The sequence below is a fragment of the Talpa europaea genome (genome assembly GCF_964194135.1).
Source record: "Talpa europaea genome assembly, chromosome: 1".
NCBI classification, from domain to species: Eukaryota; Metazoa; Chordata; class Mammalia; order Eulipotyphla; family Talpidae; genus Talpa; species Talpa europaea.
Genome location: NC_140073.1, coordinates 114,372,277 through 114,396,892, shown reverse-complemented (window position 1 = coordinate 114,396,892; position 24,616 = coordinate 114,372,277). Strand labels below are relative to the sequence as shown.

Below are 24,616 nucleotides of genomic sequence, written 5' to 3'. Positions count from 1 at the left end.
AAAAATGTAAATTTGTTTAGATAAGCTAAAAATTAGATAGAAAGCTCTCTAAGGAAAGATTTATTAAGTAAGCAAACTTATTAATTACGATTGCATTGGATTATTAACTGCACCAGGCCTAAGACCCTTTAGCTGGGAGCTGGAAAGATTTATTTGCTTAGCAGTTCCCTTTCAGCAGAGCCAGGATGCAAGCTCAGATATGTCTGTTTCAAAGGGCCATTTGTCCAGCTGTGCTATTGTTACAGGGCAGGAAGAGGTGCACCCCATATCCCCCAAAACCTGCCTGCTCTAAATGGGTTCTGCCATCCGCCGCATCAACACAAAACATATGAGACTTTAATGGGAAGGAATTTTAATACATTAGGAAACAGTACAGAAAAGGCAAAGAATATAGTTTCTAAATCAAGCGCCCAATGTTACCCATCCCCTCGTGGGTAAAAGTTCACCCAAGCAGGATTGGCTCAGAGCAAAGCCCCAAAGCCTGCCACAAGTCTAAAGCATCTTCCAGTGGGGACTCACAAAAAGGATCAGAAATAACCAGACAAGTCTGGAAGGAAAGGAGCAAAATCAAAATCAAGACAAAAACCTCCATTGTAACCTCTCCGCGGGTCTCTCACCCACATCTGTGTCAACCAGTCCACTACCCAAAGGCAAGTGTAGTTTCTTTATGTGTCTCTGCTCCATGTGCCTCCTCCAGGTCTCCTTCTGGCTCCCCATCCTGCTTCCTTCCTTCCTCAGTCTCCTCTGCAGCTTCTTCTCTCTCTGCTCAGCTCCACCCTCCCTTGGGTGGGGCAGGGAACCTGGAACCTCCTCCTTTCCTGGGGACCACCCTGTTACACTATGAGGTTATATGGGGTATATGTTACTGTTACGGAGCAGCCCCGATATTGAACGGGTTCCTGGCTGTGGGTCCTCACCCGCGCGCTTAAAAGGAACTTATTAATACTCCACTACAGGCACACACAAAAGGTTAATAAAAGGTTTATTTGCAAGGGAAAAGGAAATAAGGAAAATGTACAACTCAGGGAGAAAATAGGGAAATAAAGTCTTTAATGCGTCCTACCCGATCCGACGACCTGGAAACACAAAGTCACTCTCAGAGCTGGCCAGACGCTGCTAGCTGGTGGAGAGCCAAAATGGGGATCCCCCAAAGCCCACGTGTCTGCCTTTTATATCCACCTGGCTGCTTAACCCCACCCTCAGGTCCCAGCTACCTTCCCTTTGGTGGTGATGGGATTTGGAGTTCCCAGTGTCTTTGGCTTTGACCTGGGGTGGGGGTGGAGTCCACAAAGCCTGTATGGAATTAGCTTTAGGACATCCTTTTCCCCCTAACATTACCAATAGCAGGACTGTCCTACCAGTTGAACTGGGGTCCCTGGCTAGCAGTGATGGAAGTGAAAAGAGAACCAAATTGAGGAGTCTGTGTTCTGTAGTGAAGGCGGGGGCGCACCTTCTGGTTCATGAGATGCTGATGACTGTGCTTAAGTTACAAATAATTAAGATGAGCCAGTTGATTCAAAAGCTCAAACTGGGGAAAGGACTTTTAGAGTGTATTTGGAGTGTATTTCACTTCACTAAAAATTACTAACTTGTCAGTAAGGAACCTGTTCCTGTCCACACTAACGCTTTGGTTTTATGTGATGTCGTTTTTGGAGTCAGTGGGTTTAGAGTGCAGCGTCCTTGTGTTCACTCTGGGAAAGGTTTCACCAGAACTCCCGTTTCAGCGGCACATGGTGAGTTTCCCAGGTGAGTTTCTCCATGAGGCAGAGATGTTAGTTCTATTTAAAGAGCAGGTTTATTAGGAAAAGGGACAGAAGAATGAAGGACATTGGCATAGACACAAGTGGGCAGGAAGAGCTGCCCTGAAAGGGACAGGTTTGCTGAGAGAGGCCTGCATGGTTGCAGGTGGGTGGCCTTGAGGAGAGCTGCCTCCACTGAGGGAGGTCAGTGAAGAGAAGTCCTGGCAGGTACAGGTCATGGGCAGGCAGGAAGCTGCTGCCCTGCAGAGGGAGAGAATTGGTGAAAAGAGGCACCTACATAGGCACAGGTTGGCAGTGGGATTGCTGCCCAGAGCCAGTGCAGAGACAGCACTGATAGTCTTCTCTTTGGGAGGGGCTCACTCCTCCTGAGCCTTTGTTAGTTGCTGATTTTGGATAACTATGCAGAATCTGAAAGGGACCAGAGAATCTTCAATGGGCTCAATCTCCCTATCTTTACCTTTGGATCTGCTGGGCTCAATCTACATTTTTACCCTTGGGCCATGCTTTAGACACTGCCTACAGCAGACTGATACCTGCTTGAATCTTATGCTTTGTAATATAGGCTTTGGCAATTTAGGATCTTGGTTTCTTGTTGTGAGCCAGCCACAGCAGTCTGGGTGTCAGGGGTTCCTGAAGGATGGGAAGGCGTCGGTGCAATTATAGAGAAAATGGTAAGGGAGGGGGAAGGGAGAATGAGGAGACACAGACACTTGATCAGGGTGCAGGCATCATCCTGCTGAGGGTCTCAGCAGTCCTTTATTTATACTAAGCAAATCGTGAGTACACAAGCATAAGGTAGGAAGGTAATAATCATCACATGTTCTTTTTCAGGAGCAGCCAAGGGTCTGTTTGCCTTCTGGCAGAGGTGTAACATTTATTATTCTTTGTCTTAAAGAAGGCACAGTTGCTAAACAAATGTTTTCAAAGTAGTTATTTACAATGGAACAGTTATTGTATTACTAGCAAAAAGCCTATGTGTCTGCAACTAACATTTCTAAGTTTGTCATGGTGAACAATTAAGGGCTAAGGAAAACAAAGGGCAGGAAGTTACCTGGGGGAAGGGAGACAAAGAGATTATTTCTAACTAACCTATAAAGTTTAGACTAACTTATAACTAATTGATTAAAGTAAAAACAGAAGGCTTTTATATAGAAATCATCATCTATAGTATATTGTTTTAATATTGATTTGATATTAAGGAACCAAGGGCCTGGAGGGTGTTAATGCCAGGCAAGCCGCACTGACTCTTCCCTAGCCCCCAACTCTCAATTAAGGGAGGAAGTCTCCTAATCTAAACAAAGAGTTTTCTACCTATCACTCCTCTACTATCTAGTCAGCCTAGTTTCCGTATTTAACTTTAAGATCAAGGGGCAATTTTCTCTTCCATGAGGTTGCTGGTTGTTGTTTTAAGGAACTACAAATATTTCATCAGGGGTAGGGGCAGAGATGGTTATAGCCTTTGACCATTTCAAAAATGGTCAATATGTGACATATCAGTAGTTGTAACATTAACCATTTCTGAGTGCGATATTCGTGCTGCCGTGATTACTAGCTCAACCATTCACAAATTGCTGTTGACTTATTCTTGAATGCATACTCTAACAGCTATCATACCAATTGTCACATCCTAGGGAATTAGCCCTAAACAAACAGGAAAAATTTAGCAGGAGTCAACTATGGCATCTCCTGGTTATCAGGAATCTTCTTATACTTGGAGCATGGCTCACCTCTGCCACCCAACTGTTATCTTTAACTTTAAAGTAAAGGAATTTCTTTCTCCAATTAGCTCTTGCCTCAAGAGACCACATCTCTATATCAAAGACTTGGCCATAGATGTTTACAACCTTTTGTTTCCAGAAGTTTTTTCACTGGTTAATGTAAAGCCAAATGTTGAATTGCTGCCTTTTTGGCAGAGGACTACTAATTTTATGAAAAATGTAATATTTGTATCATGCAGTGCCATTTGTCATCAATTTGGTTATTCAGTGATTGATCAGTATTTGCAGTTTTGTTATAGGACAGGGAGAGGGGCAGCCCAAACCCCGCAAACCTGCCTATTCTAAATGGGTTCTGCCATCCGCCGCATCAACACAAAACATATGAGACTTTAACGGGAAGGAACTTTAATAAAACTAGGAAACAATACAGAAAAGGCAAAGAGTCTAGTTTCTAAATGAAGCACCCAAAGTTACCCGTCCCCTCGTGGGTAAAAGTCCATCCATATGGGAATGGCCCAGAGCAAGGCCCCAAAGCCTGCCACAAGTCTAAAGCATCTTCCAGTGGGGACCCACAGAAAAGGGTCAGAAACAACCAGACAAGCCCAGAAGGAAAAGAGCAAAATCAGCATCAAGATAAAAGCTGCCATTGTCACCTCCCCACGGGTCTCACCCACAACTGTGTCACCTAGTCCACAACCAAAAGACAAGCGCAGTTTCTTCACGTGTCTCTCGGCTCCATGCGCCTCCTCCAGGTCTCCTGGCTCCATCCTGCTTCCTTCCTCAGTCTCTTCTGCAGCTTCTCCTCTCCCTGCTCAGCTCCACCCTCTCTTGGGTGGGGCAGGGAACTTCCCCCTTTCCTGGGGACCACCCTGTTACAGTTTTACTTTTAAATGCGTATTTTAGCAATGGTAGAAACTAGCCATAAACAAATGAGGAGAATCTTGGAGTCAGCTAACGAGATTCCTGATTTTTCAGAAATCTGCCCCATGCCCGGACTTTTGTCAGATGACATGGGTAGCGTGGCTCCCAATAGTTTCTATAGCTGGGTCAATGGCTATGCTAATCTCTTCTACCCCCACCTCCAGCTCTTGGCATTGTGTGAGCCAGATTTCTGGTCTTGTGCGCCTCCTTTTCAGTTTTTTTATTCTTGTCCTCCATCATATGATGCAGATTCTAGGAATAATAGCTGTGTTGAGCTCTGGCAACACAATCCTTAATTTAGTTCTGTTGGAAGCAAATGTTGAGCCAAGGCCCATTGGCTCAGGTCCACAGTGTGAGAAAGAGAAGAGTTTTCTGCAGTGGACCAGCCACATCTGAGCCTGCCTGCCCACTGGCCGGTGAGAACATGGTTTACAATCAGACAAGTAAACACTGGCTTTCCCTCAGCATCGTGCTCAGTGTGGAGATGCTCAGTATCTTGATATCTTGCTTCAGTACGTGGGGCAGGAAGGGAATACTGCTTTTAAAAAGATGGTAAATCACACCCAGACAGGATCCAGCAAGCTGGAACCTGTCTTAGAAAAAAAGGTTAGAAGAGGTTAGAGCTATCTGCTCCCTTCTCTGAATTGTGCTGGCTTTTACAATGCGTGACACCTCCAACCTGCACATTCCAAACAGCATCACCCAGTGGAGTCCAAATCTTGGGAAGAAGCCTGAGCAAGTCCTGGCAGTGTAGTGGGGTCTGTGAAGTACCTGGGGGAATTCTGCAGTCCTTGAAGCTTAGTTTGGGTGATCCCAGATACCTGAAACATAGTATGGACATATTTCCAGGGATCTATGATTTCTCTCCCCAGGAGGGTAAGCCACAGCCCAAGAGGGCCAGAGTGGAGCCTGTCAAGTGTGGGAACTAGCTGGGGACTTGGTTTGCATGTCCCAGGCAGTATTACTCTCTCATACATGTCAGTTGTCTGAGCATGACAAAGAAAGACAAAAGTTGAGCATTTTTATGGCTCTGGCCCTTTTCTCACTGAATAGGCTCTTCTTTCCAGATCCCTGTGTATTGTCTGCATAGATCCCAGGCTCCACCTCCATTATCCCGGCCCAGCCACCATTATCTCTCCCACATCTACTCTTGTCTATCCCCCAACCATCCTCCACACAGCTCTGGGGTCATGTTCCCTGTGTAGTGGGATCCATTTATATGCAAGTTCAAGCACAGGAAAATGACATGAGACACCAAGGAATGATTGCCTCAGAAGTCAGAGAGCTGGTCACCTCTGGGTGTGGGGGAGGGGGGATAATTGAGGAAGGGGACGAAAGGGTTTATAAGGTCACAGTGATTGCAAGCTAAGCAGATCATGTCTCTTGCCTCTTGCCTGATACCCTCTGTCTCTCATCATCTATGATAGTCTTTCACTGGCTTACACATTCCCGGAATACAAGGCTTTTGCTTGGTGCTACCACCCTCTCCCAGACTTTGACAAAGTTATGTAAATATTTTACTATTTTATGTAAAATAGTAATATTCTGTAAAATAATATTTTATTATTATTTTACACATTGTCCTTAGGTGACTTTGAGGAGACATTTTCTTCTGCTCAAATTACTGTCCCTCTACCCTAGACATGGCTGATTCCCCACCCCACCTGTCTCAAATTCAGTACTATTTTAGAGAGCCACCCATGACCAATTTTCCTGCCACCACCCCATATTCCCTACACCCCCGTCATCTCTTTCAGCATTTTGTTAGCTGACTTTGGAGTAATTATTTCAATGCCTGTGTTTGCTTGGTTTAGTGTCTCTGCTGCTGAAACTGAAGTTTCAGTAAGATAGGGACAGTGTACACAGTGCTGGACACAAATTAAGTCCTCACTAGCTATTTCCTGAGAATGAATAGCTCATGGCCTAGATATCCCATCTGCATTGATACAGCTCTCTAACTTACTTCATCAAATCTGATTTGCTTTCTCTACCCACAAACCTCGGCCCAGTCCGATTAAATTAGGAATTGTCCATTTTAGTCTCAGTCTTGGATTTCCCTTTCTTCCATAGTGGCCAACCAGTTGACAGTGGCCCAACTAGGCCTGGTTCTATCTCATTCCTTTCACTGCAGATGGAGCTCCCAGGAAAACCACACTGCTTCAAACATAAAGTTTTCCGTGTTATTCCTGCATAGCCAGTGCAATAAGGAATGTCTCTTACTCCCAAATCATTAACCATGGTAGACTTGTCGATTATGTAAAACCCTTGAGGGAAAAAGTATAGAAAATAACCCTATATAAATATTCAGTAAATGGGCTATTTAGACATATGGCATTAAGTGAAATCAGCTAATAGTTTTGATATGTAAATGATCGATCTGAAAAACCATTGGCAAATATTATAGTTGTTTTAGAAATTGCAGTAACTAATCCAGGTTGCTCAATTAGTTCAAAAGAATGCTATGTTCTCCTCTGTTCTTATTAACAAACAAGAAAAGCAAATAAGCTAGGACTTCATTAGAAAAGCTTTTGTGAAACATTCATATATTTAATAACCTACCTGATTAAGAAAAACCACCTCACTTTAAAATAAAATATGGGGAATAATGCAATATGGCAAAGGAACACTTATTTCAAAACAGTTATAAATTATAGTCTAATATGAATATGTATGGAATCATATTGAATACAACAAAGAATTAATCAAAAATCCCTTTAATTTAAGTGTTAATGGCTGAGCTCTTTTATGGGAGACTACTAAAAACCTAGCAAAATTAGAATTATTACCACATGCAACTTTTTCAAAGAAATATACTGTTTCTTTTATCCTAAGGATATTAAAATAATTGAAATTAATAACTAAGCAGTTCCTGAAAGTTATGTAACAGAAATAAGCCAATCATAAACCTTCACTTATAAAAAACTTTCTTCTCTGGGGATAATGAGTGTTTAGTCAAATCAACAGTATTTAATGAGCTGTTTATTACCTGAAATATATACATTAAATCAGGAATATTTAAGCATATACTATAATCCCACTTATTTGGAAATCCTGCCTAGCAAATATGATCTTTTAAAAAAATTATTTATTTATTTATTTATTTATTTATTTATTTATTTATTTATTTATTCATGCATACAAGAATGGGGTACAGGCCAGAGGTCTGGGGGCGGGGGTTGAGAGGATTCACCAGAGACAGAGCAGGGAGAAGAACAGGCAGATTGACTGAAATACACTGCTGAGGGGAGCAGCAGGATGATTCAGGAGAGGTCTGCTGTGCCTTGTGGGAAGCTCCCTGGCCAGGAATCTAACTTTTGCTGCAGTGGCTACAGATTGCTTCACAGTGCTGACTCTTAACTCCTTGAGCCACCAGGGAGGCCCCAAATACAATCTTTAAAGCACAAAAGAGAATCAGAAAATAAGCAAATGTCAAGTACACATCATAAAATTCGTATACTAGAGCCCATACGTTGGACTCATTTACTCTGATTTCAAACACAATTTCTAACATAGCTGGCTATTTGATTGCCTAACCCATTGTGTGAGCTTATCGCCAAATATTTTTGATTCGTCCCTCTGAACCTGCAGTGGGGTTACACTTGCACATTCCCATGAAATTAATTAAAACCAGGAGGCTTGCTCTGGTGAATGAAATGCAAATGGGAAGTGCACAAATTCCCTGTCTTTTACTGATGAGGAAGAGGAAGTTAAGTAATTAGGCCATTTACAGGACTAGTGGAGCCAGGATTATGAACTTGGGCATTCTGACACCAAAGTCCCTATGCTCAGGAAGTTGCCTGCCCTCAGAAGTGCTGCAGATATTCTACGAAATGTTAATCCACGTTAGCAAAACCAAGTGCTGCTGACCCCTGGATGAAAGACACTACACTTAGTGGTTCTTCAAAGGATGATTCTGATTTTCTGTGCTCAGAATATGTAGTAGAGTTGGCTTACATGATGATAAAATTTTAAGCAGGTGTTGGACCAAATTGCTTTCATGCGCTAGAGGGTTCTAAATTGCTATTCACTGAAGACAATTCCATAACATTTTGCATTTCCATTTTCATCACCATTAAGATATGAAAAGAAATCTAATCATGAAAAGTAAAATTAACAAAAAGTAAAATTAAAAAATCTAAGGAGCTATGCCTAACCCTGTAAAAGAAGCTACTCAAAGCAAAATCATACTGGGATTTGAGAGAAGACCTATACAAACTTTGTCTCTTTCTTTGCTTATACCAACATCCAACTGGTAACCTACATAGCCCTCTCATCCAAACTGAAAATTAAAATTACATTTGTATTTTAGGTATATCTCTAATCATTTAAATGTATACATCTATGATTTTGTGAAAATATATATTTACATCTCTTTCATCCAGAGTTCTGAACTGAATGAGTTTGACCCAGAATTCCTTATATTCAGATATATCCTGTGATTGCAAATACAAAGTGCACATCCACCACTCTTCTCTCCCAAGTCTGTGGAAGACATCATTAATCAATCACAGCACACCTTCCTGTTGAGCTCCTCCTTAAGCCTCAGGAATCATTATTGGCACAGAGCTCCATATAACCACCAACAACCAAATAGAAGTGAAGTCCCAAATAAAACTTTTTTCCCAAAATGGGAAAAAAGGAGCCCAAAATATCTATCACAAGAACTTACACTAGCAGTTCCCCCGTAGATATCCTTTGATATGAATTGTAAGTGTGATGCTTCTTTTCTGTATGTAGGAATTAAAAAGCAGCTGATCTTAAAGTCACCCCAATTTAGCAAGCATTTTTTATTCTACAAATTCAAAAAGTTTGGTTATTTTTTAGATTCTAAAAATATTTTTAGGACAGATATATCCTCAAGGTCATGATAACAGATCACATGCAGGTGTAGTTATATAAACTGCCTTTTTGGTTATCCATGAAATATCGGGCAGTTTCTTAAATATTTAATGGCAGAAATGGATAATTTCTCATTTTCTACACATTCATTTAGCTGCAGTGTCTTTGAAGCCTGTCATCATCTTGTTAGGAAATCCCGGCATCCTGGAGTCAGATGGCACTTCTGTCAAGTCATTCCAAGTTAATTGGCTTTTCATTTCTTGTGAACTGTCCTTTTTCTTGGCTGGAAGCCTACAGCTGATGGCAAAGCTTCTTTATTTCTTTAGAGATCATCAATGTAAATTATTTGAGAATTTACTTCAGATCACTTTATTTAAACTCCGATATTAAGTGTCCTCAAGTGCCACTTTGCCACTGGGACTATAAACATATTGTTACGGAGCAGCCCCGATATAAAAGGAATTAGCTTTAGGACATCCTTTTCCCCCTAACAATATAAGTAAATATCCATGTTGCCCTCTTCTGCCCTCTTCTGTCTGGGTTCTCAGCAAGGTCTGTGTTCCTCCTTTCTGTTAAGTGGTCCTTTACATTTGTTCTCCTCTCAGTCTATGTCTGTAATGGTCCATTTCTCAGTTCTGGAGCAACTAGCTGCTCAGATCCACAATAAATTAACATCTAAAGCTATTGATGTGAGTGATTTGCCTTCAACAGCTCAGGGACAGTAGCTGACATTGCAAGACAAGCATTTGACTCTGCTGTTGAACTGCATGTGGCAGAAGGCAAGGCTAGATGCAACTGTCCTATTTCAAAGCTCTGCTTGTTGTTTTTTCTTTTGAGATATAGTTAATCATCTTTTCCTGCTGTGGTAACTCACACAAAAGCATGACTTCTTTGCACTGTCATTCATGGGTCTGATAATTGCTTTAGCTTCCTCTTTGTTTTGCTGGGAGCAGGTTCAATCTAGAAGTTAATTGAAGTTGGTAGGATTTTGCAAATAGTGACTTATTTGGGAAACTAGAATGGTTTCTTAAGTAGAGCTTACTAATGAAACTGACTCACTAATTTTTACTTTAAAGTGTCTTCTAAATTAATAGAAGCATGGAGTTTATCTGGTATAAAATTTTTCTTGTGAAAATAGACTATTTGTCAAGTGTTCTGTAGATCAGTTGTTTACTCTTATATGTAAGCTTAATACAAATGTTATTATCTGTCAAAAAATTAACAAGCATTATGGCTAAACTCTCACAACTTAACCATGTTTCTCATAGAGAAAGTATTTATGTAATTAAGATTTATGAATGCTTCTTTCTTCATAGCTACTTTGATGCATTCAACTAAAACATATTTGTTCAAAGATTCGAATCATTTTATACCCAAAAATGATTTCTTAATGAGATGTTTGATGTGAAATATACAAATTAAAGAAGGCTTATAAAGTGAATATAATCAGGAATCACAGAGGAATCTTTAACTTTCCAAGAGGATTTGACTATAGTAATTTTAAAAATGTAATTCTTTAATTTGATAAATTTTATTCTGAGCTACAGAAATTTGCCTGATTTTTAGTCGCTAGTGCCATATATGTCACTATACCATATAAAATTATATACTTATTTATTCATATTTATAACATTTATAATAAATATTTATATGTAAATATATAAACATTAAAATATGGTCATAATAATTTATATTCACAATAATTTATTGTATATGACAATAATAATTCCATTTTGAATAGTGGCTACAGTAAAAGTAATCAGGATTACTTTTGTTATATTTCCTCCAATGACATCCATAGATTTGTCACAAGTATTAGATTAATGAGGTTATTTCGCATTGCTGAAAATGTACTAGACTCTAAGCCTTCAGTAGATTTGCCAAATTAAATACTGTGAAGAAAAAGGTGCTGGGAAATGTTGTAGCATAGAAATGGGGGAGGAACATAAAATTTTAGGATGTGGTTTGAATTTTTCCATATTTGGCTCCAACCTTCTTAATTTGGAGAAAGTGGAAGAAGGGCTGCCAGGTAAGAACAGACAAGCTTAGTTAACTTTTAATTTCAGATCAACAATTAATAATTGTAATACTTCAGAATTAGTTATTACTTCAGAATTAGTTATACTAAAAATATTATTCCTTGTGGATCTGAAATTCAAATTTAACTGGGTGTTCTGTATTTTTATTTGTTAAATTTGGCAACCTACCTATAGTGCTCAGTTTAGGTTCTAAGACTATTATAAATTCATTGAAGAAAAAACACCAATTCAGGACACTACTAATCTAAGCAGTGAAATATCTGGGGAATGAAGAGAGTCTTTTCTTTTAAGATTATTTTAATTTATATTCCTTGATTCACTAATTATTTATGGAGTGCCAACTAAGTATCAGGGACACTCTCAGAGACAGGATGTACATAAGTGACCAAAAGCAGGTCTGATCTTTGCCTTTAAGATGCTTACAGTCTAGTGAGGCAGGTGATGAACAAGCTAACAAGTAACTCCAACTCTGACAAAGGGTGTGAAGGAAATAGTCTGTTTACTCAGAGCATCATGGTGAGGAAGATGGTTTCTCAAAGTGATGAAAGAGGACTTTAATGAAGAGGTGACATTTAACCTAATTTCAGAAGGATAAAAATAGCAACCAGGTGATATGGGTGAGGAAGTTTCCAAGGTAGAAAAGAGCTTGGTGTTTAGAAGAATCAAAGGGAGGTGAATATGGGTGGAGTATGTAAAAGAAAAAGTACACAGCATAAAGAGCATTTTGAGACAGTGCCAAGGGCCATTTTGTACAGGCTCTTAAGTCACTCTCTGCAATTTAGATTTTATTCTAAGTACAATGGGATGCAACTGATGACTGTCAGCTGATGGGGGAGAGGGGGAGTTGGAGGAGTGGAATAATCTGATTTATACTTCTTAAACATACACATCACCCAAAGCAGTGATAATGAAGGCAAAGATCAACAGCTGGGACTACATCAAATTAAAGAGTTTCTGCACAGCAAAAGAGACAATAACAAAAACAAAGAGAAACCCCACCGACTGGGAGAACATTTTTGCACACAACACTAATAATAAAGGACTGATCACAAAAATCTACAAAGAGCTGATGAGACTCAACAAAAACAAAGAAAATAATCCAGTCAAAAAATGGGCAGAAGAGCTAAAAAGAAACTTCTCTGAAGAGGAAATGCAAATGGCCAACAGGCATATGAAAAAATGTTCAACATCACTTGTAATCAGGGAAATGCAAATCAAAACTACCATGAGATACCATCTTACACCAGTGAGAATGGCACATATTAAAAAAACTAGCAACAACAAATGTTGGCGAGGTTGTGGAGAAAAAGGAACTCTCCTGCACTGTTGGTGGGAGGGCAAACTGGTCCAACCACTATGGAGAGCTGTGTGGAGATTTCTGGACCTACTAAATATAGAACTTCCATATGATCCAGCAATTCCCCTCCTAGGTATTTACCCAAAGGACACAGAAACATCAATTCCAAACAGCACCTGCACCCCTATGTTTATAGCAGCACTGTTTACAATAGCTAAGCTTTGGAAACAGCCCAAATGCCCAAAAATAGATGACTGGATCAAGAAGATGTGGTACATATACACCATGGAATATTACTCAGCATTCAAAACAGATAAACACATGCGATTTGCAGCAACATGGATGGAGCTGGAAGGAATCATGCTCAGCGAAATAAGCCAGAAAGAAAAAGAAAAACACCGGATGGTCTCACTCATAGCAGGAATCTAGAAAACTTAAATAAGGGACCAGGAAAAAGAATAACTATAAGAAAGAAAATATCAAAATCAACAAACAACTATGAACCAGAGACACTCTATAGGGGGTGGGGGGCGGGGAAAGGAGGGCTTGGGTCAAAATAAGGGGGTTGTAATTATATGGTAAATATAAAAAATAAAATTTAAATAAAAAAAGATGTAGGAGTGGAAGTGACATTGTTTCTAATGGAGTTGATGTGAGGGGGAAAAAAGGAGAGAAAAATCAGGTGTTTGATTCAATAATTGATTGGTTGACATGTCATTTGTGGAGTTGGGGAAGACTAGGAGAGAAACAGATTTGTAATACTAGTTTCCTATGACTTCTGTAAGAGATTACCACAAATTTAGTGGATTAAGAAAACACACATTTATTGTCTTAAAGTTCTGGAGGTCAGAAGTCTGCAATGGTCTTCCTGGGTTAAAATCTAGGTGTGAGTGGAGCTTTGTTCCTTCTGGAAGCTCTAGGAGACTGTTTATTTCCTTACTTTTTCCAGCTTCTAGAGGCCTGCTTCCATCTCCAGTGTTAGCAGTGGTGGGTCAATTCTTTCTCACATGGCTTCACTATAGCGCTGACTCGCCTGCATTCCTCTTTGACATAAGAACTCCTAGGGTTAAAATTTAAGAATTATTAAAAAGTAAGCATGACATTTATTTCATAAAATCTTAATCTCACCCTATATACCAGTATTATTTCAGATGTATCATAGACCAAAACAAAAGTTGAGACTATGAAGTTTTTACAAGATAGCACAAGATGTAGACACAAACTTGAGAGTCTATACACCAAAATTTCTTAGAAAGGACACACGAAACAATAAACAAAATGGCAAATTAATCTTGATCAAATTTATTTATTTTTATCTATTATTTATTTTTTAAACATCCTTGTTTATTTCTTCACAATGTAGGATTACTCCCCTCAGGTACAGTTGCCTTTTTGAACTTCTGTTCATTAAAAGAAAATTAATAGACAAGCCACAGATTGAGAGATAATATTTGCAAAACATTCAGTGACAGAGGACTTATATCTAAAATACACAGAGAACTACAACTCAGTAATAAACAAATCTTTATTATCTATTTCACTGATACAAATAATTTCAAGTCAGAGGAGTTAATAGTGTTTTTCCTTTTTAAATAGTAAAGAAGTGGGTTCAGTAGATTTAAACAAGGGAGTAAGCAAGTATGCCTTACACTTAGAAGCCTTGCTAAGCGCCACCTGCTGGCAGAGATTTTGAACTTCAATTTGAGTTTTTGTGGAACTTTTTTTTAGGTAAATAAATTTTGAAGATAGAAAGCAAAAAGAGACTTGTAAATAGTTAGAAATTCTAATAAGATGACAGTCAAATTAAAGTTACCATAATAAACTGAGCCAAAGAACAAAAATCTATTCAGTTGTTTCTGCATTGAAAATACCTATTAATAACTATGAGACAATGAAGATATAGTATGATGACATAATACTCCAAATATTTATATGATAGGATTGTAATTGAATATTAATACAATAAATATAAGTTGATTATTTGTGTGCTGGGTATTCAACATGTATCATTACATTTACTCTTCCTAGGAGTGATGTGAAGGTCCACACCACAGAATTTTCTTAGTAGAAAAATCTCTAGTTTTTGAATAACCAATTTTCATAGAACATATTCATATGTCAATATAACATTTTTGTGCCTTTGCATATATCGGGGGAAATACGTATTTATGTCCCCAAAATTTTATGCATTTTTTTGAACAAAATGAAGTTTTGATTCATATTCCAGCTAGAATTGGCCTGAATAACACTAGAATCATGTACAGACATTTTGAGAGCCAGAGTGAAGCCTCACACCAACGAGCATCTCAGTGAGCACTTGCCCGGGAAGGGCCACTTGTGCTATTGTCTTGTCACATGCCTCTAGCATTTAGCTCTCATTTTTGCTTAGTAATTGATAATGAGTCGCCCTCCAAAGTGAAAAAATTATTGAAACACAATGGTGAAAAAAATATATATGACTGTATTAAAGTGTTTACAATGGAAGAGAAGATAGTACTGAATATAAAGCAGTTCTGTAAAAACTATATTGGTTGAGATCAGAATGTAACACTTAAAGCAATTTATAGTCTAATATCATTTTTTGTTTAATACACACCCAGGAATTTACTCTGTTTTTAAATTTTAGGAAGTGGCTGTAGGTCTTATAATACACTCTAATTTTTTCAGTTAAAAATAGTGAAAACAGGGACCTTCCTGGTGGCTCAAGGGGTTAAGACACAGCACTATGAAGCAATCCACAGCCACTGTAGCACGAGTACAATCCCCGGCCTGGAAGGTGACACACATGGTGCAGCCGACCTCTCCTGTCTCGCCCGCTGCTCCCCTCAGCAGTGTATTTCAGTGGATCTGACTGTTCTGCTCCCCGCTTTGTCTCTGGTGAATCCTCTTACCGCCCCCCCCCCCCCGCCCCAGTTCTGGTATGCATAAATAAATAAATCTTTAAAAAACATAGTGAAAGTACTCTTGGCATTTTCAGGTGGAACCTCTGTTTTCAAGAATAGATTACTGATGTTAAGCAGTAGATACCTGTTTTTATTATTATTATTATTATTATTAATATACCATTTTCACATGAGACCTAAAGAGAAGGAGTCACTTGCCCAAACTCCCAGAGCCGGGAAGTGGCGCCCCGCATCCGACGCTGGGCTCTGACCGCCATGGACGCTGCTCCGCAGGGCCCTGCTTCTGCCACACACGGTGCAGGCCTTGGGTCAGCTTTTCTCAAAGTTCTCATTTAATAGGTTGGAATGTTACTAGCTTAATATATCATCTGAAAGAAAGTTCTGTGCCTAATTAGATTTGGGAAATGCTGAGTTTAACAAAATTAAATAAGTTGCTTTTCAGAGCCAAATACTGACTTAGATTCTCTGAAGTTGGTAGGTAAATAGGGATTTAGCCATTCCCAGATTTATTGTTTGAGGTTTGCATGGTATACCAACACTGACTTAAACAAATGAGTATTTGTCCCCTATAACTAGAAATCTGGAGCAGACTCATATTTCTTTTGTCTGCTATGAATGAAATGATCATTCATACTTGATTGTCACCCCATAGGTGCCCAATTTTGTTGCCTTACTGCTGTTCTCCAGGGAGGGAGAGAAAGAAAAGGAAAGAAGTAGCCTCAACACTTCCACTTACATTGACCAGAGCAGGGTCATACAGCCATCCCTGTGACCACGCCAGTCACAGAGAGCCTGTGACTTGGATTTTGTGTTTCAAAATCCCTGTGTCAGTGAGCTGGTGTGGCAATAAACAGAAAGGGTGACCTCTTGCTCACATGACCTGCCATCAGGTATGGGTTAGCTGCAGCTCTGCTCAAAGTTCCTTTGTCATTTGGGAGCCCAGGCTGAAAGAGCAGTCCCTCTTGGGGCCGTAGCCCCCCCCCCGCCCCCCATGGTAGAGATGGAAAAAAGGGAGGTAGCAGCTTTACATGACAGCTCCAGCCTGCGCAGGAGGGGCATCTGCCACTTTGCCCTACATTCCATTGGCCAAAGCAAGCCACATATTAAGGCTGATGTCAATAGGGCAGGGATATAGAATCTTCTTACAATAAGAGTAGAAGATGGCTGGGCATAACAATGTAATCTTTCCTATGTAATAAAAGTAGGCAAATGAGAATAGATCATGATGGAACTTGAGTCAGCAAGTAACCTGTGGTATGTGCAAGCACACACACACACTGCATTTTTATTTATGTTCCAGAGGATCTTACAGGACAAATATTTGCCTCATTTGGAAATAGTGGGCTTGAGTCTCATTGCAGTCCATTGATAAAATAAATAACTACCTATAAAAATTGAGAGGAGCTATTTAGCTTTTTTTAAAAAAAGATTTTATTTATACAAGAGCTGGGGTACAGGCCAGAGGCGTGGGAGGGTGAGAGGATTCACCAGAGACAGAGTGGGGAGCAGAACAGGCAGACGACCGAAAGCATTGCTGAGGGGAGCAGTGGGAGAGACAGGAGAGGTCTGCCATGCCATATGGGCAGCTCCCCAGCTGGCCAGGAATTGAACTCGTGCTGCGGAGACTGCGGACAGCTTCACAGCACTGCACTCAACCCACTCTGCCACCGAGGACGCCCTGAGCTATTTAGCTTTTAATACATGTTGTCATTCCATTCAGCATGACAACAGATTCCACTGTAACTGCACAATACCACTGTCACACACTGACAGTCTGTGTCATGGTTTTTGGAAATTTCTTGTACATTAAAATCTGCAGTTATATCAATGTGATATACAGAAGCAAAATTTATTTATTTTTTTAAGCCAGGAGAATGTCAGAAAATAGAGTCATGTTTGGTTATTGAAGTTCTTTCTTTTCCTTCTGATTCAGGTACTCTCATACCATGCAACCTGTTCAAAAACTGAAGTTGACAAGTTTAAGGTAAGGGAGAAAACAGTTGCCTTGCTGGTGCGTAAAATTAAACTTTACATGGCTTCCTGGTTCTTTGTCACTTGCCACTGTAGAAAGAGTCCTGCCTGGTGAATGTTGTGGGACTAGCACAAGGCAATTGTGTGCTTGATTTTTCTGTTTTAAACAGGAAGGAGTCTGATATATACCTGAACAGCAGTCCCTTCATAATAATCTAAATGATGCAGTATTTATTTCTTCCATTTGTGAAGTGTATATAAAAAGTATATGTACATTTTAAGCAGGATATTAAAAAATACATAAAAATGTAGTCAGAATTAGAATACCTTGTTTAAGTTTTGATTTCACCTCTTTCTGTTCACTGAATTCTTAGGGGTTCTATCTTTATCTGTGAAAACAAGTGAAGAAATCAAGCATAATAATAGCTAATACTTGCCAAGTGCTTTTTATGAACCAGGCATAATACAAATAATTTTTTACCTATATTAATTCATTTGATCTTCATAGTCTTGTGAGGTACAGACTATTTTACAGATGTGTAAACTGAGGCACAGACACGTTGAGTATAGACCAAGGTCAAATGAATATACGGGGTATAGCCAGACAATCTGGTCCTAGAACTGGAAGTCTTAGCCACCATGCTTCCCAGTGGCCCACCATGGCCTCTTTCCAGCTCTAATGTCTGATGAGTCTATAAATGAGTCTTAGTCCTTTTGCTACCATCTCCATAAAGGCAGCTCAGAATTCTTGCTCTCTTTGTAGAAAGAGCAATGGTTAAAAAAAGGGGGATTGTAAAGAACCTAATTTTTTCTCCCTTTTGAAAGTTTTGGTACCTGCCTCTTAAAGTTTTTGAGGGTTGGAGGCTCAGAGAATTGTCAGGTAGGCTATCATGACCATAAGAAAGATGTATTCTGTTGCATAATTGGTAAGTAATAACAATGGTGGCTACTCTTCTAAGGTTCATTGGCACATAGATATATTAGTCTTCCCAGGAAAAATGCCAGAGACCTTTGAGATTGGTAATTGAATCAGATCACTAGAGTTCAGTAACACTAATAAAGACAGGAAGCATGAAGAATCCAAACTTGTTCATTTTTCTAGTTCTTCTGCTTTTTAAAACTAGTAAGTTCTTGGAGTTCTTGGAGCATAGCACTCACTAAGCATTTGTTAGATGCATGAATGAATGAATGAATGAATGAATCCCAAAAGTATCAGTGTTCTAGAACTCAAAACAATTACTCATTAAGAAAAGTTATAAATCATGCAAATATACAAATATACAAATATTTTATGATTTGTATAAATTTTAGAAATAAATCCATCAAAAAATGTAAGGCTTTTTAACTTTAATAAAGTTCAGTTACCTAGAAATTGCATTAAACGAAATAACTTTCCATAAATATTTTTACTGTTTTATATATTTTTTTTACTGTTATTAGAATTACTATCATTTCTAAAAGAGAGAGACTGGCAGGGAGAGAGACAGCTAGACTCCAATGAAATGAATGTGATGGCAAGAGCTGTTTGATGACACCTGCTCAGAATTATAGTGGACCAGATAGTAGGCCCATCGTAGGTCTACGGTAGGCCAAAAACCAATAGCTATCTACTCCCTAAAGGTTTTGCCCTGTGTTCAGGCTTAATTCATTGTTTAAAATAAGGAAAGTCCTTTTGTCTTTGAATTTTGCTGTGTTTTTCTATTTTAGCTCATAAACATACTAAAAATATGAAGCATTTAAATTTGAGAACAAAGGGTTATTTCATCTTAAAATTATCAAGATTACTAGCTTAACTCTCTTATTCCAGATTTTATCCTGAAAGATATCTTCTTGCAATGTAATTGAGATATAGTAGATAATTTTTACCTAATGTTTTTTTTGATATATAAAGTAACTAAAACATTATCATCATTGGTAACCAATGTCTTATAATTGCAGCAATAATATTAAAGTATAGTGGACTTAAAATAATTCTGCACTGAGACATGAAGTATTTACTGAAATTCCATGCTAAGTTCCATGTGCAATAAAGGGTTCCTAACATTGTAACTAAATAGCAGTACTTGAATACTTTGTCTTGACTGCTTATACAAGCCATGCTTGCATCCAAATAGAGGGAATCATGCTACCTGTAGTACTTTTTTAACTGAGATAGCAAAAAATAAAAAAATATTATGTGCAGTGATTTGAAATCTGGAATCAGAGTTTACTGAGACTCAATATACTGGGTTGCGTTCAAGTAGGACTAAGTTAGTGATCAATAATTCATAGATTAAGCCAAACTTTGGGTAAAAAAATTATTTCATCAACTGGTGCAGAAAAGTTTCTGGAGGTCAAATGTATAAGCACATAGGACAGATTCCAGTTGTAGTCTAAGCTGCACCACATCTGAGTTTCAGATATATCTGGAAGACCAGTGAAATGCACTCTGTTTACATGAGAGGCCAAGAGACCTTCTGAACAAGAAATCTTTGTAGTAGAGGCTGAGGCCACAGACCTTAGTGTTTGGATGATTCCAAGTTCAGCATGTCCCATGGATTTGTGACTTACTGAAGCCTCAGACAACTTTGTGCTCTCACCTGAGAACATGAGTGTACACAAAAGGAATCATGAACATTAGTATGGCTTCATACTAAGGCTTCAGTGCATTAAATTCCCCCCAAAGCACAAGGCTTCCAGAATGTCAGTAGCACTCAACAGAAAGCAGCTGTCCCATGGAAGGAAGCATCACTGATGGAGCCAAGGCAGGGCACCTTCCTATCAGTATGACCAGCAGAGGCTGCAGTAATGAATCAATATAGCCGAGTGGTCACATTCTCAGGACAAGGAAGGTATACACTGAGGGTTCCAGAAAATAAAATGAGAGTGTGATGCATACCATTAATGATTCTCTGCTACCATTCATACTCTTGGTGGTGTGACATAAAGAAACACAGATTTCAGCTACACTATCTTGTCTTCCTATTTTATACCTCTCCATGTGTGGGGACTTCTTTTCCTATCTTAGAATGCCATAGGATGGGGAGAGAGTATTTTGATTTTTGTTTTGTTTTATTCTGTTAATTCTATTTCTCTTGCTGGGGACTCTTGAGGAGGGTGTGTGGTGATGGATGGATGAATGATGGATAGAGTATGAAAACCTGTCTGGAAATGCGTCTGGATTGCACAGCCAAAATAAGCAGGTGAAACAACTTGTAATTGCTCATCCAAGAATGTCAGGACCTAAGATTATTCTTTGTGTTTCTGATAATATCGTTTATACTAGGGAAAGTCACTTTTTATTGGGCCTTCAATATAAAAAACGATCACAGAACTTCCTGGAACTAATAAATTAAATTTTTAAAAGTCTTATTCAGGTTATAATGTTCATAACTCATCCTTTGTGGTTTGGTTGCCTGATGCCTTAAATGAGGAAATCTAAAGGATGTTTATTTCCTCATTAACATTTACTGATCTTCCATGAACTTGAAATAAAAAAGGTGTGCCTAGAAAATTTGTGCAGGTTTTAGTGCCTGTTTATATCTCTTCTGCTCTGTTCTAACAGGAAAAATGTATAAAGACCATATTGACAATTAGATCTCTTTGAAGATGACTGGTTTAAAGGCTTTTAATAACCTGAAGATGCCAGCTGTGATAACATAAGAAAATGAGTTTAGTACACCAATTATATGCTCCTGTAATTTTACTCACTTTCCTTGGATTCCAATGCAGTGGACAGACCAAACAGTTACCAGTATATATGTCAGTTTACCAATTAAAATCAGCTCATGGATGTTCTCATGCTATATTGCTGCCTTCTATCATCCCTTCTTTCAATTGCAAACTGCATGGGTTATAGCTGCAATCAGAGATGAACTCGTCTATAGCACAGCTTAACTGCCTCAGTAATTAAGTTTCAATAACTCATGTTGGGTATATAGGTTTGGGCTACCTCTTGCATATTTCAAGTTTTCGATGTTAATGGCTAGGTTACAAATTAATATCTGTAAAGTAAATAAACAAAGTACTAAATAATAGGCATTCCTGCCTTTACATATTCAAAATCAGGCCTCCCCTGAGACAGATGATAGAAGACAGGCTGAGCAATAGACTGTGATATACAAGGCTTGCCTTTTTTTAACTAATTAAGTTTGAGAAAATTGTTTGATTCACAAAATATTCAAGTGTTATAGAAAGAAGCGTCTTCCCTCAGCATCACCCTTATGGTTTTGCTGGTAGTTATGTCTGTCATAGGTCCTATGCAAGGGAACAGAAACTCATCCAGACTTGGCTGCCTAAGTGCAATTACGAAGATGTCTTTTAATAGTTGAACTTCTAGAGGGCACTCCTTATTTTGTGGCCACGAAGCCTCACATGTGTTGGCCACTGCCCTGCCCACTTCACTTCCAAAGCCCTGGAAGAGTCCAATGGCCACAGCTGCTTCTTACAGAGGAAAAGTACACTATATCCACATAGTGTGTTACACTGATATTTACCCAAACCAGATGATACCTCAACTGTGGAGGGCAGGGCACTGGGTGACCCAAGCTTGACTTCCCCAGTTAGTAGGGAGCACCTTCCAGCTCCTATCTTGCAAAGCAGGCTGGGTACCCCACAGAGGCACCTCCACACTGAGGGTGGGAGGTGGAATTAATCGAGGACCTGGAGGTGCCAAAGAGGGAACAGGGGCTTCCACTCCTTTCTCTATAGCCTCAGCCCTGTAACCATCCCGAAATGCTACCTTGAGTATCTCTAGATATTTCAATAACCAGAGACTTTCCAGTTCACCTCAGCTTATTATGAGGTTGTTTCAGAGATGCTCTCACAGCAGTCTAAATAGAATTTGGGTATCATCTTATACCTAGTCTATTCTGTCTCCCCCATGCTCCCTGACTCTTGAATTGAGGGGGATGTTTTGACTTAAGATGGTATTTATACCAAGCTTAATATCTGAGATTTCTTTTCTTGTCAGGGAAAGTTATTGAACCTTCAGGAGGAAATTGACTGCAGGGGAACAGCTGACTCAGCACCACAAAGGGCATCGTCTGCTCTAAGGCAGCAGAGTGAGCCGGGTGGCCTGCCCTGCTTAGGACAGAACCATAAATATATGGAGTGCTTTGTGTTCAAATGTCCGCCTGTTCAATGACGTTCTCTTTATGAATTGTGTCTTAATCAAATGCCACATCAGAAAATGGATGATTGTACTTTGTCACTCTTAAGTATTAAAAATCCTGGGGAGGAGGGTGGAGGGAGGGGAACCAGGGCTGCGAGTCCAGGCTGGCCTTTCCTACTGCTGAACTGCGTGGCTGTGAGGATGATGGCTCTTCAGGTTCCCCGCCCCAAATACATCCTGTGGTGACCCTGACCTCCTCTCATATCAACTTAAATAGCCACTACTTGTCACTTCTCCAGGAGGTCACATTGAATGTCTCCTTTCCCTGGGAAGAAGGCGGTGTCTGGGAGGCTTTCTCCCAGGCTTTTGCTTCCACACATAACACAATTGAAGTCACTGTATTCCTTGAGGTCCAGGGAGTCTAAGCCTGAGGGAGTGAAAGAAAAGGCACCTCTTTTGGTTTCAGAGCAGTGAGCCCTGAAAACAGAAATGGAAGGTGATGGGTGTGTAATCCAGTTAGAACTCTGACTGCTGAACGGTGAAGGGACTGTAAAAGCCACAGATGTGAGGCTCTTCCAGAACACTAGGTCATCTGGGACTGTACCTCTCCCCCTTCTTTCTGGCGTCCTCCAGTTAGCATCTCCTGTCACTCTGGATGTGGAACTGGGAGACAAGGGAGGACATAGCCATAAATAAATGGATACCTTATACCCTTATCTCCATTATCTGGGCCTGCTCTAGCAATCATTATGTTTGGCCCTTTCTCTGGTCTTCAGTAACCTCAGAAGCTGCAAACCCCTGCAACCCCCTCTCCAGACGCTGCTCTGGGTATCAGCACAGTCCTCGCACTCCTCATCCTCACGTGCTGTCCACTCCATCAGGCTCAGAACGGCTCTCACCTTTATTTCAGTCACCACTGGTTGGGGTCCTCACTCTCCTCATGCAGACACCAGCCCTGAGTGGCCCCAGCTTGTCTCCCAGCCTGTCTCTTGTCCCGTGCACAGTCAACCCCGCACACAGCAGCCACATTATGAGCACCTTCTGATGGCCCTGGTTTCCTTCTCAGGAAACTTAGTATCCATAAACCTCTGGATTCCATCGCTTTGAGTCCTCGTATTGGACATTACAGCTGCTCTGAACTGTAAAGTCTGGTTTACTTTTCAGTGTGTTTCCCCTGCTCCTACTCACCCACCTTTCTGTCTGACCACTTCTGTCTATTCTCTGCCCTTCCCTGGGTTTCTTGCCATCCCTGTTCTTTTTTTTTTTTTAAAAGATTTATTTATGACTACAAGAACTGGGGTACAGGCCAGAGATGTGGGGGGTGAGAGGATCCACCAGAGACAGAGTGGGGAACAGAACAGGCAGATAGACCAAAGTTCACTGCTGAGGGGAGCAGCGGGTGAGGCAGAAGAGGTCTGCTGTGCCATGTGGGTAGCTTCCTGGCGGGGCTTGAACTCACATTGCAGAGGCTGGGGACAGCTTCACAGCACTGCACTCAACCCCTTGGGCCACCAGGGAGGCCCGCCATCTCTGTTCTTATCTCTGCATATTTAAAGTCTTAATATCCATCTAACCCTGCTCATTGCTCTCCTCTCCTTGAAGTCCTTCCAACTGTCCCTCAGGCAAGAGGCACCCGCTCCTTTGCTGGTCTGTTCTTGTCCTTAATTTGTGCCTGGCTCGGTAAATCCTTGAGCCTGTCTAGTCACCTGGTTAAACTGGGAGTGTTGTTAGGAGGCGCTCCTTGTCTTACTCATTTTTCTACCCTTATATCATCTAAAGCCATGCCTTGCACCTGGCTACTGGAGAAATTTCTACCAAGCAAATTTATGGAACTGTTTGCAATTCTAATGGCAGAGGAAGTTATAACACATGAGCAGAATTTTGAAGCAGGAATTTGTGACAATTGAAGTCTCTAAAAATTTTGTCTTAATCCCTCATTTTATATTCTCAGTTGTTAGTTTCTGCTAAAGCCTAAACTACATGAAAATGAAGCGGTTGCCTTGTTCTCTTTGTTTAGGATATTCTCTTTGAAGTGTGCAGTGAGGACAGTATCTCCTTCCCTGCTGTGAGCAAAGG

The 24,616-nt window shown here is 40.0% G+C and overlaps 1 protein-coding gene across 1 annotated transcript in view; it reads left to right on the top strand.

Annotated features, from left to right (window-relative positions):
- Window positions 1-24,616, top strand: part of PDE11A (phosphodiesterase 11A) — a gene marked incomplete at its 3' end in the record, with an annotated part of 328,181 nt that overhangs the window by 173,960 nt on the left and 129,605 nt on the right. Inside the window, exon 10 of the mRNA XM_084238078.1 lies at window positions 17,411-17,461. Within this exon, the coding sequence (XP_084094204.1) occupies window positions 17,411-17,461 (51 nt within the window). The remainder of the gene's footprint in view (window positions 1-17,410; window positions 17,462-24,616) is intronic.